We start from the raw sequence: 12,524 nt of genomic DNA on the forward strand, positions 1-12,524 counted from the left end.
AAGAAGAAGGCTGAAACTGTGTTAGTAGATGAGTCTGAAGAAGAAGTTCCTGAGGTGAACATTGAAAAGGAACAAGAGGCGGCTACTGTAGCACATATTGAAATTCATACAGATTTGTTTATTGATAATGTTGACATTCCACAGGAGAAAGAGAAAGTGGTAGATGATGTTGAAAGCGACGATGTTGATAAAGACACTACTAGTTCTTCTAGTGTGTCTGAGTTTGAAATAGTTGATGCAAGAGAACGTGAACGTGAAAATCGTAGGATGGAAGAAAAAAGAGGAAAGTTTATGAAGAAACAACAGGAAGAAGAGAAGGCAGAGAAGCGAAAGCATGAAAAGATAAGAATTGCTTTGAGCAGGAAGCCTAAAGGGCGTGAAGAACATTACAAAGCTGCTATCTGAAGACCAATTTTCAAGACAAAGACTGCGGCTTCATCCAAGGGGGAGTTTGTTGGTGCATAATGTCTAAAGCCTGCGTCTTTGTAAAGTTAGATTAACGTATATGGTCTAGATAGGTTATTTTGTAATAGTTCAGGGGTTGAAAGTGTAATTATATGAAAGTTATGATGCTGGACCGCTTTTGTGACATATGTCCACAAAAGCGAACCAGGCTGGATCGCTCATGTGGTCATGTCACATGAGTGGTTTACAAATCCTATAAATACCCCTGAAGTTGTTTTCATTTGTAACGTTGTCTTGTACTCTACGTCGAACTGCTGACCGTGTGGCAATCGTTATCAAGTGAAGAAAAAGTGTTTAAAGTGTGAATTCCTCTGTTTCTACTCCTTTCTGTTACGTTTATCTTTGTATCATGCTAAAAATATGTTTCCGCCACATTTTCAGTAAGCACTAGCTCTGATTGACTCATTCGTGTGGTCAAAACTGATCCTACATGATCCCAGTAAAAATATCGAACTCTTTCTTGATAAGCGCCTTTTTGCTCTTGATCATAGAAGCACTCCCTTTAAACTTCAGTTCTAGCGCTTGCCAGATTGACTGTGAACTTTCGTCATGTTGTAGCAATACGAGATGTCTTCTTTAATGGCTTGCCGCAAGATGCTCACCATTTTCTTTTCAACTTTAAAATCTGCCTGTTCAGTATCTATAAGACATCCAATAGTTTTAACCATCCTGAGCCCATCAATTGGAGGTACGTATTTCTTTTCGATCTTCATCCAACACTCGAAATGGTTGGCCTGAACCCAGTTTTTAAACCTTCCGGACCATCCAGAATATTCATCTAAGCTCATCAGTTTGGGTGGCTTTTGCATTGTTCCCAATTCATTTTCTAAGTTGACATTCTGCATGATACTAGCTAGACTTTGGACAGCCCCACCACTTCCCGCAAACATGTTGTAGAAATCTTGACTATCCATTTTTAGTAACAAATCTCGAACAATGACTAAGTTTTCAATACTTGATCGCGTACAAAACGAACTAACACAAATTTTCACAAACACAGCTCAAATAAGCGAAACCTAACACCAAATGTATGAAAAAGCGAAACCACTCAGATGAACAACCAAGCGAAACTACCCAATGACTTCACAAGCGAAACTACTCCAGAACTAACAAGCGAAACCTATCAAGCGAAATCCTTCAAGCGAAACCCTTAGCAATGACATTTGAAGCGGAACCTTTGAGCGAAACCTTGTATTACATCACAATAAGCGGAACCTCACAAACGAAACCTCTGAAAACAGCACTTGAAGCAGAACACTATAAGCGAAACTTCTGAATTACAGGTTCAAACAAGCGAAACCACTAGGGTGTCAAACAAGCGAAACCTACTTTCGAGCTGTTTTTGATTACTTTTATGCTGATTTAAGGTCTGAGCTTTTCAAGGGTTTATTATTAGGTACTTTTACACAGGATGTCCAATTCTCAGTCCATTTCGTCCAGTAAAACTGTCAGAAACTCACAAAGTGCTTGAAAAATGCCTTAATTCTGGTCAACTACCTCAGAACTAGCTCTGATACCAATTGTAGGATCGTGTTTGCCCTTCCTATGAGAGAATCGGAGCTAGTACCAACCAAACATGTAGCGGAAATACATGTATGGCTTGAATCAAAGCAAATCAGATGAAGAAATGAGTAGAAAACAGATAGAAATCACTTTAAACTTGCTTTCACATTAATTCTTCAAGAAAAACACGGTCAGCAGTTCGGCCTTCCGATGACATGAAAAGTTACAAATGTGAAAGACTCAAGGGGTATTCATACTAGTGATAGTTTCGCTTGAAAAGGACATGGCCATACAAGCGAAACCTTATCAAGTAGTTTCGCTTGTATGGCATATGATCATTCAAGCGAAACCTAAACATTAAAATCACAAAATTACAACTTTAACCCCTTTACAATACATATTTAACCAAAACAGACCCTATACATTGATTGACTACAACTAAGACGCAGGCTTTAGACATTATGCACCAACATAAATTCTAACGATACGAAACTATAATCGGCACCAGTATCAAAAAGAACAGACGCATAGCATTGATTTATAGGGAACGTACCAGTGACAACATTCGGATCTTGGCGCGCTTCCCTCGCACCAATGTTAAAAACTCGGCCTTGCGCTTGATTTAGCTTTGGGCATTCCCTTTTGAAGTGCCCAACGTCCCCGCAGTTGAAGCATCTTGGCCCTCGGCCATTCCCATTACCATTTCCATTTCGATTTCCGTTTGTTCCCCGGTTACCAGCTTGATTCAGGGCATTCCCACGATTTCCGTTTCCCCCATTATTTCCTTGCGGCCTATTTCCATTACCACGGTTGTTGTTATTGTAACCCCTTTGACGACCTTGGCCTGATCCAGCCCAACACGTCTCCTTCGAATGGCCCTTCTTCCCGCAAGATTCGCATTTCCTGAGTCGGCATGGGCCGGGATGATGGAACTGACATATACCACACTTGGGCAAAGTGCCCATGTAACCTTTTCCCCTGTTTTCACCACCAGTCTTGGCCCTGGCCGGTGTGTTTGATTTACTTCTCTTGCTACCACTGCTGGTTCCTTGCTTGAAGTTGGAAAACTTCGGTTTGTTTTCCCCCGATGACTCCACATGAGTCTCTTTCTTTTTCTGATCATCCTTTGAAAACTGGTTTAGCCTGATGGCTTCTTCAGTCAGCGAGATGCTCAAAGCGATGGCTTCAGTAATGGTTGCTGGTTTTGATGTTGTGACCATACTCATGATCTGAGGTGCTAACCCCCAGATGAAACGTTCCACGTGCTTGAATTCAGGCGTGACCATGTACGGCACTACATGGGATAGATCATGAAACCTTTGAACATACTCAGCAATTTTTGGTCCTTCCATCCTTAGGTTCCAAAATTCGGTTTCCAATCTCTGGATCTCAGCTCTGGAGCAATACTTCTTGTGCATCAGCTCTTTCAATTCAGCCCAAGTCATGGCGTATGCTACAGCCTCTCCTAGTGTTTGAACTTGAAGATTCCACCATGATAGGGCACCATCAGTAAAGAGCCCAGTAATGTATGTGACTTGTTGTCCTGGTGTACATTTGCTCATTCTTATTGTCGTCTCCGTCTTTTCTGTCCAACGAGTGAAAGCCACGGCACCTCCAGTGCCATCAATGTTTTGCGGCTTGCAATCTAAGAATTGCTTGAAAGTACACCCATTCGAAGGGTTGTTGTTGTTGTTCGAAATGTTTCCGCTTGAGTCTCCTTGAGAAGCAGCATATTGTGCAATTGCGGCAGCGATGATTCCTTGCAATTCTGCCTGGTTAGTCGGCATGCGTGTGTCACGTCGTGGAGGCATTTTCTAGAGGATGTTCCATACTGGTCAGGTCATAGTATGTATGATAATCATACGTATATGTAGTAACATTCATCATTCACATAACATCTCATGTCATAATCATAACAAATAATCAACAATGCATGGATTTAAAAGACTTGCGATTTAAGTTTCATAAGCAAACCACCAATACAGTTTCACAATTTCACCATATGTCAAAATATACTAAGGGCTACATCACCCTTGTCTGAGTACAATAAATCAAAAACCAAAATCGTGGTCTCAAAAAGTTCTTCATAGTCATGGCTCTAGCGCTGTCTTCCCCCTAAGAGTAGCCGGTCTGTAGATGATCTGAAATCCCTGTTGCCCCGAGTATCCCTAAACTGACGGTGGAGGAGGAGGAGGAAAATGAGAGAAAATCAATCGGCGCAACTGCACCAAATTCTCCTCAAGTGCATAGGCAAAGCGCAACACGAAAGCAACCTGTCGATCGAGAGCGAGGAAATGAACGTCTGAATCCTGAGATGATGGAAAGGAAGTGTGCGATGCTGAAAACAGAGTCTGACAGGGACAGTGAGGATGTGGAGCTCTCTCCAACCGCTGGACACATCGTCTCAAGGCGTCCCGCTGTAACTGCAGTGACGTGAGCATGTCCTCTACAGAGTATCCGTCATGGAAGGGATGATATGGGTCGGATACTGGCATGACATGGGGTGCTGACCATGGGGATGGTTCACCCATCGGGGCTGAAACCGGAAGTGTAATGTGTGGGGTAAATGCAAACTGTAAAGTGATATGGGGAAACTAGGTCTCGAAAGGTGCAGAAAATGACACTGGTGAAACAAAATCTGGATAAGGGACCTGCGGTAAGAACTGGCTATCCTCTGGCATGAATGGGGTGTGGCCGAAGGGCTGACTCGACGATCCCTCCCCAGGTTGGGGCGGAGGAATTTCCTAAAGGAAAGTGATAGGAAGGTCAGTATCATGGGTACCAGATGTGGATGGAGGAAACAAGGGAGCATCGAGTGGTACAGCGATGGGTGTGGGAGGGGGAGTGACTGGGACTACGTACGGAGGGTAGTCGTCCTCCTCAATCCACCCATTGCTGGAGTTAGCGTACCTCGGGTCAATGTGGGTAGCAAACGGTGCCAGGTCATCAAAAATAGCCATGGGATCGGGTATGGGTGCTATATCTGGTATCTCAACAGCTGGTGGTGCAACAACGGGTGCATCAATGACAGGAATAGGGTCAATGGCAAGAACGGGCTCGGAAGTGACTGGAGCGGGCTGATAATCAGCAAGTATGGCAGGAATCGGATCATCTGGTGGAACAGGAGCCTCAGCAGGCTGCTCCAACTCCATCTCCTCATCAACGTCCATGCGAGGAGTGTAACCGAGTCCCAACGGTGGGATATGAGAAGCTATCGACTCAAAGGAACCTGAAGTGGACGAATCAGACTGAACCTCCATATCAGGAAGCTCGACCATGGGAACAATAGGATCAACAACTGGGATATCAACAAGTGGAACACCGTCCTCTACCGGGGCCCCACCATCCTGGTCTCCCTCCGGGGGACCCTCGATGAGTAGGTCGATGTCACCATCGGGTAACGCGTCGATAGGTTGTTCCTCAAAAGGAACTACAGCGAAGGGGAGAGGGGCAGGGATTGGAACATGGGGTAGGTCCTCTCCTGGTGGGCCGTCAGCTAAGGGTACATCATCTCCGAAGATCGGTAGGGCAAAAGGCTGAAAGTCGTCTTCATCGGTGCTCGTGGTGTCTGAGGTGTAAACTCCCGAATCGGTAGCCATCTCGTCATCAGAGGTAAAAGTCCTCCGGTCACTTGCGTCGGATACTCCACTACCGGATGATGACATGGTGTCTGTAACACAACCACAACATATGCACACAGATAAGGTAAGCATGTAAACAATTAACAATGAAATCATGTATGCATCCTAGTCTTTCCAGACTATCCCACCCAATCTCTAAGACTGAATTCCCTAGTCTCTCAGACTAACTCCCTGGCCTCTAAGACCAACCTCCCAGTCTCTAAGACTAACTCCCTGGCCTCTAAGACCAACCTCCCAGTCTCTAAGACTCAAATTTTCCCCCAGCCTCTAAGGCTATACTTCCCCAATCTCTAAGCTTGATCCCCTCAGTCTCTCAGACTGAAACCTCCCTCAGTCTCTAAGACTGAACTCCCTCAGTCTCTAAGACTGATACGGAAATTTTGAAAAGTGTATTTGTGCCCTTTTTGTTTGTAAAAATGTTTGTGCCCTGGATCTGGACTTTTAGTGTATGCAAATGTAAAAACGTTTGAAAACATTTTCGTGAGAGCCCTAGTGATCATAGTCTAGACTCGAGAAGGAATCCTAGTTCGCTATGATCGAGGCTCTGATACCAAGCTCTCACACCCTGGCTTTTGCGGAAGCGTGGGTTTATTTGGTGTGACTTCTTAATACCATAGAAACAACCACAACAATGCTATATGATAAAAACATACGATGTTCATCCATTAAATTAGTTTAGAAACATGCATAACAACAATTGTCTTAACACATCAACCACAAAAAGCGTTACAAAACATGACTTGTTTAAAAAAAAGTTCATAAGACTCGACAAAAGGCTACCAACAACACAAGGATTTGAGACATGCAACTCGTCCAGGAAAGAGTTACACTTCCCAAACCTACGACTCCGGATAACATCCTTATTTAGTACGCAGCTAATCATGCATCACTTTCCAGATCCAAATTAATTCCCTGAAATACATGTAGTTTAAAAAGTCAACAAAAAGTTGAGCGAGTTCATGTGTAAGTCTTGTGTATATAAACCATTTTAATATGTCTGTAAGTAAAATAGTCCCTGGTATGTAGCCATAAGGAAAAATGATCACCATTGGGTTGCAAATCCAATAGTATATGTGAATGATGCAGGAAGACTCAAACCTAGCAAATTTGTCTCCGGTATGAAGACATAGTCACCACTATGGGCCCCCGGCCTCATGGGTGTGGGCTCGCTACACCCAAATAGATCTATCACTCATGTCCCGTGGTCCTACTATGAGGATTAATGGCCTTAAGTGTCATGCCCACCACTCACTTGATCGCGTAATAAAAACCCTCCTTAAGCTAACAATACCATGTATAAAATGTCTGAAATAATTTGTAAACATGTATTCCACCCCCGAAGTATAAAACCGAAAACAGTAAAGGAATAGGGGGTCATGAACTCATCGTAGTGCGTCTTGACTCGAAGCTTAACTCTTTCCGCTACACGACAACCTACAACGTACTAATGTCTATTAGACGAACGGGCCGTGCCTTGGCTTAGAGTTTAGTGTTTTGAGTTGTGTTACTTTGGTATTATTTTGTTAAAATAATAATAATTATTTTAACTTAACTATCGTTCATAGAAAAATAGTTAGACAACTATTTCGTATCTATTTTCTCGAATATTTTAATAAGTGTTTGGATTCTCGGAAAATTTCGGCAGAGTCTCCTTTGTAAATAGAGGTGTCCATGCATAATTAGCATATCATTTTCTTTTACATATATCCAATAGTTCATTTTCAATAACCAAACTGACATATAGACATACAAAACATTACATACTTTATTTCAGCTTTATTACTCGGAACCGGACTGTTTTCGAGGATCTTTATAAAATAGTTATCCTTTTTCAAAAATTCTCAAATTTTTACAGAAGGTTTTTATATGTTCCAAAATTTGTTGTGTAAAAATATCAAAGTCCATTTCGTTACCCATATTTTATAGAAAATCATTTTCTGGACTGCAATCAGATTTGTTACTTTCTGATTGCAGTTTACGGAAATATTCACTAAAAATTAACCGTAAGTCCGTTTGACGAAATTCCAAATGGGTCGTCCTGACAACGGTTTCCATCTATTGTAAAAATTCCATGAGTCGGTTTCACTCAGGTTTCAGGTTATGACTTCGAAAACAACACACTTTTTCTGCAGTAAAAGTGCAGCTTGAGCTGCTATCCAAAAATAGTCTTTTAAAAATAGTAAACGGTCTCGAAAAATTACGATTCTAGTGCCATCTGTTTAGCTATTCCAAAATACACATTTTAGGCTTCAGAAAATCGGTTTTTCGATTTAAAATGGTCCCGTTACAGCCTGTTGAAGTTGGCTGGAAATCCAACTCAGCAAGCTGTTTACATTGTAGAAGTGACTAAAAACCCGTAAACAAGGATCCTAACCATGGTTTATTGATGAACAAATGTTAAAACTTCAATCATGCTTTAACCAACCCTAAACCATCTAGGTTTCAACTCCACACAACCTTTTTATATATGGTTTCTATGCAGAAAGTTAAGTCCAACATTTTAGTGTTTTAGCTTTTGTGTGTCATGAACATTCAAACAAATCATAACAAGAACAAGATGGAACAAGGGTATGAAGGGACTTACTACTAGCACAAGGCTAGGGTAGTAATCTTAGGACAAGATGATGGTGAAATGTTGGTGACAAAGGCTTGAATCAAGCTTCCTCGAGAACCCTTTAATCTTGCACTTCTATGGAGAACCTCAAGCTTGAAATGAGAGCTTTTTGTGAAGAAAATGGAGGATGTGAAGGATGGTGGTGATGGAATCGGTTATGGAAAGAGGGGGGGGGGGTGTGTGCCGAAAATAAGAGGGAGGAGGGAGGAGGTTTGGTGTAATCGTTGTAATGATGATGATCTTCTTGGAAACATGCATCCTCCAACCCTAAGGTCATCATTGCCTAACTCTTGGCCAATAAGAGTTAAGATTGCAATATAAAAAATCTAAACAAAATATATTTACTAATCATGGCAAAAAAATCGGTTGGGGGGGGGTAAAATGTAAATTTTTGGTAATTAGTAGGTAATAAGTTAGAAGGTTAAGGGTATTTTCAAGTATAGTGGGTGTATGTCATATTAACATGGTGTATAGGGATTTTTGGTGACCATAAATAATTTAAAATGATAAAATAATATTTCTGACAATATTTTCATGTCTCGGGTAATGTCTGGTTGTTCGGTTTCGCATCATTCCATTAAAGCGTTTAATTGTCCCGTATAGCGTCTTTTGTGCATCTTTTTGTAAAGAAATTAATTCCAACACTTAGGAAAGTGTCCAGGACCATTTAGTCAATACTCTGTATAATATGAGTGTGTTAAAAGCTGATTTGTTACTAAAAGTGCGGAATTCTATAATTAAATTGCGTTTTAGGCACTTTCCGGCACTCAAACTATCACCTAGTGACATAGTCTTATGGTCCTCACTTCCCTACACTCCATACTGGTGTAGTGTTTTATCTCTGGCCCATACTGGCCTAAAAATAGTATTTGTCTAAGTGTTGGCATTGTCAGCATGCGTCAGATTTATCTGCTCATTGTGCTAACTGTGCTTTGTGCATCAGGTCTGTCACTAAGAGTCTGTATGAAATAATTGGAGTGACTGTATGTAAAGAATGCACATGTATGTATGTAATGTGAGTCAGTAAGCAGTTTTAAAGCGTTAGATGTAATCAAGCACAGTCATTAAGCACAGAATTAGGGTTAATTAATTTGTACAGTACCTGTAATTATGCGCATTGTCACAGATAACGTGGTAATCAGTAGGTATAGTCACAAGAGACTAAAACCATCGTGATTACGCTCACGTTATGAAGTTCAAACGAACTTCATGTTGACCATAAACTGGTCAATGTAGAAAGTCAAAAAAAGTTCGTCATTCGCGCTAAGACGCGTAAAAGAACGAAGGAATACTTACAACGGGTCCAAGCTATGGAGTTTTGATCTAATAATTCCCAGGTATGAAGGTTTTATCCTTCAACTTAGGGAAAAATCTGATCAAATGTGAGTTGCAAGCAAATGGGGGTGGGGTTTATATAGAGTTTGGAGAGCCGTTAAGATCGTTCATCGAAAATCGTGCTTCGATCTCAACCGTACACATGTACCCATGGTTTTGCAAAACCATGGGCACCTAAAAATGGCCCATAGGAAGTTAAAATACCATTTGCAAGTGCCAAAATCAGCTGGAACAGCTGGAAACAGCTGGGAAACACATTTTTGCAGATCTGGCAGTTTTAGGCGGCCGGCGTAAGAATCAGAGAAGGCCTACATGGCCGGCCTGAACTTCAGATCAGCAAAACAGTTTCAAAAGTTGCTGTTTCAGTGCCTGCATGTATTTAAGGCCCATTTTGACACGTTTGAGGCCCGTTAAGCCATTTTCAAGGCTCTACAATGATGCCTAAGTATAGGGGACATGAAACATGCTCAAACATATGTCGGATGTCGGTTCGTTTGGCCGTACGATTGCGTTGTTAGGTTAATTACGACAAAACACGAACGGACGCGAAAAACGATCCAAATTACGCGATGAATGGAATTTTATCAAGCCAATCACTAAAATAAAATATTTTAATGATTACATAAGTTTTTGGATGTCCAGATATACTCAGAACATAAGATATGCGCGAAAGTGCAAACTTATGCACTTTTTGACGCTTTTAGTCCCTGAATGACCAAAAAGTTTATTTTAGCGCACCAAACACCTCAAAGCCTATTTCTCAGCTATGTAAAGGATATTTAGGGCATATTTAACTTATGATCAAGTCCCAAAATGATCGTTACAGTACGAGTCGGCATACTTTCACAGTTTGTCGAAATTAGTCCCTGTAAGCGAATAAACTTGATTTCGACTCACCAAAACCTCCAAAACTTATTTCTAGGTTATGTAAAGGTTATTTAAGGTATGTTAAGCCTATGTCACTGTTCCGGAGTGTTTGTCGCGTTAAACTGACTGCGTTTACGCACTAGTTCGCGTATAACTTCCCAGAAAGCGATTTTGAGCTCAAAATCGAATGATATTTGATATATGCAAATGACTCACATATTTTGTAGGTCCCTTGTGAACAGGATCTGATCGACTGGAATGTAGATGAATCGGATATGATCAATGCACGGAATTCATTGAATCAAACTACAGATGTACGATAACAAATTCAACTCTGAAATACTTTCTGATCTTTCATTAATCGATTATGAAAGTGTACAAGTTCCTTTGAAAGGTCAGACCAACATGAGTTCGCCAGAGAGTCAAAATAGCAAAGTTCGACTAGCTATTTATAGGCAGTAGCATCAGGATAGAGTGAGTGCTGGCCAATCGGCTGGGCTAGCCGATCGGCTGACCTACTGTTCGATCGAACATGCTGTTCGATCGGTTTGCCTGTTCGATCGGCTGGGCTAGCTGATCGGTTAGCATGGTCAACAAAAGTCAGCACTTAACAATTACGCGCCATATCCTGATCTACTATTCTATCTAACATACAAACATACATATATTGTTTACAGATATTTCAAAACATGACTACATACTGACGGAAGCTCCAGACGTTATTGTACTAACAGACTCCCCCTCGGATGTAGCTGTAGTTCCTTCCAGCATATTCTTCATTACTTCCTGTTCCTCCTTCGCTCTTTCGCCTTTTGTCTTCTCTTTTCCTCTCTTTCTTCTAACATTCTTCATCTTTTGTGTCTACCTTCAGTCATCCACCATTTTCTATACTCTGGGTCACCATCACGCTTTCGATCCCATTTTGGAATCTTGTTTTCTTCAGATTCAATTGGCGTCTGATCTGTTGGTGGTACATACCCCATTTTTCGTCTTCCCATTTCAGCTGCTCTCTTAGCTATCTCCTTAGATCTTTGACTGCGCTTGTATCTTTTCAAGAACTCATCAATTTTAATGTCTCTCCATTTAGACTTCCAATATCTACCTGAATTGATGTCTTGAGCAAAGCAAACATCCACAATTGATTGATATTGCATTGCTTGAGCTTTGTCTCTCTTCTCATAAACGATCTTATTATGGAACAAGCAATCAATGTCTTTCTTTGAGCAATTAACAAGCCACATTGGATCCAATATACTGATTCTTCGGGATTTTCCAGTGGTCTTGTCATAAAGAGAGATAACTGCCTGAGCCGTTGTTTCATTGTAAAACCATCCTTGAAATAAATCATGAAAATCTTGCTCGATGGCTCTGAGAGGCATGTTCTTCAGACACTTGGGCAGCTTTACATCCAGAGTTATATCTTTCTCACTGTTTTCCAAGTATGTGACAATCTGCCTTGGATACTGTGGCTTCCAATCAGGATAACCATTCTTTGCTTGCAATTTGATGTAGTTCCACAGATCTTGATCATGTTGTCTAACTTCAGAACCATAGTAGAACTGCTTAATGTTCTTTGTCTTTACCAACTCATCCACATCCCACCACGGTAGAGAACTAATATCAGATAAGAACTCGAAGTATTGAACTCCTTCTTCTCTCCTAATAGCATATACTTTGAGATCTTCATATATCCCCATGATAGAATATCTCCCCATGATAGATTTTTGTTATGAGTGAAGTACTGGAGAGCTCTGAGAGTTTTTCTTTCTTTAGGCATATTTTTGAACCATTTCTTTCTTTCTTCTGCAAGAATCTCTCTCAGAATGGTTTCAGGAACACCTTCTGTGGAGATCTTTTCAACAATCTTCCTTTTAATTTCATCTTCATTTCTGTCTTTAAACATCTCATCAAATGAAGGAAACGTCTCATCAACCCCAGCATAGTGAAAATCAATTTCATCTTCGGAAGAATCTGAAGCATCTTCAACAATTACATCATCATAATGATCTGCTTCATATGCATATCTGGGCTCGAAGTCTTTTGCTGGTGACTGAGGAATCTCGTCCTCAATATCAAACTTAAACTTACCTTCTTCTAAC

At 41.0% G+C, this 12,524-nt stretch overlaps 1 protein-coding gene across 1 annotated transcript; it reads right to left on the reverse strand.

The window, feature by feature from the left end:
• Nucleotides 1-2,307: 2,307 nt before the first annotated feature.
• On the reverse strand, nucleotides 2,308-3,779 carry LOC118491523 (N66 matrix protein-like). The gene is made up of 3 exons (XM_035989368.1): nucleotides 3,521-3,779; nucleotides 2,669-3,262; nucleotides 2,308-2,318 (listed from the first exon to the last, which is right to left on the reverse strand). Exons 1-3 carry the CDS (start codon nucleotides 3,777-3,779, stop codon nucleotides 2,308-2,310), a joined length of 864 nt encoding a protein of 287 aa, XP_035845261.1.
• Between the last annotated feature and the right edge of the window lie 8,745 nt (nucleotides 3,780-12,524).

Source organism: Helianthus annuus, chromosome 4 (genome assembly GCF_002127325.2).
Source record: "Helianthus annuus cultivar XRQ/B chromosome 4, HanXRQr2.0-SUNRISE, whole genome shotgun sequence".
NCBI classification, from domain to species: Eukaryota; Viridiplantae; Streptophyta; class Magnoliopsida; order Asterales; family Asteraceae; genus Helianthus; species Helianthus annuus.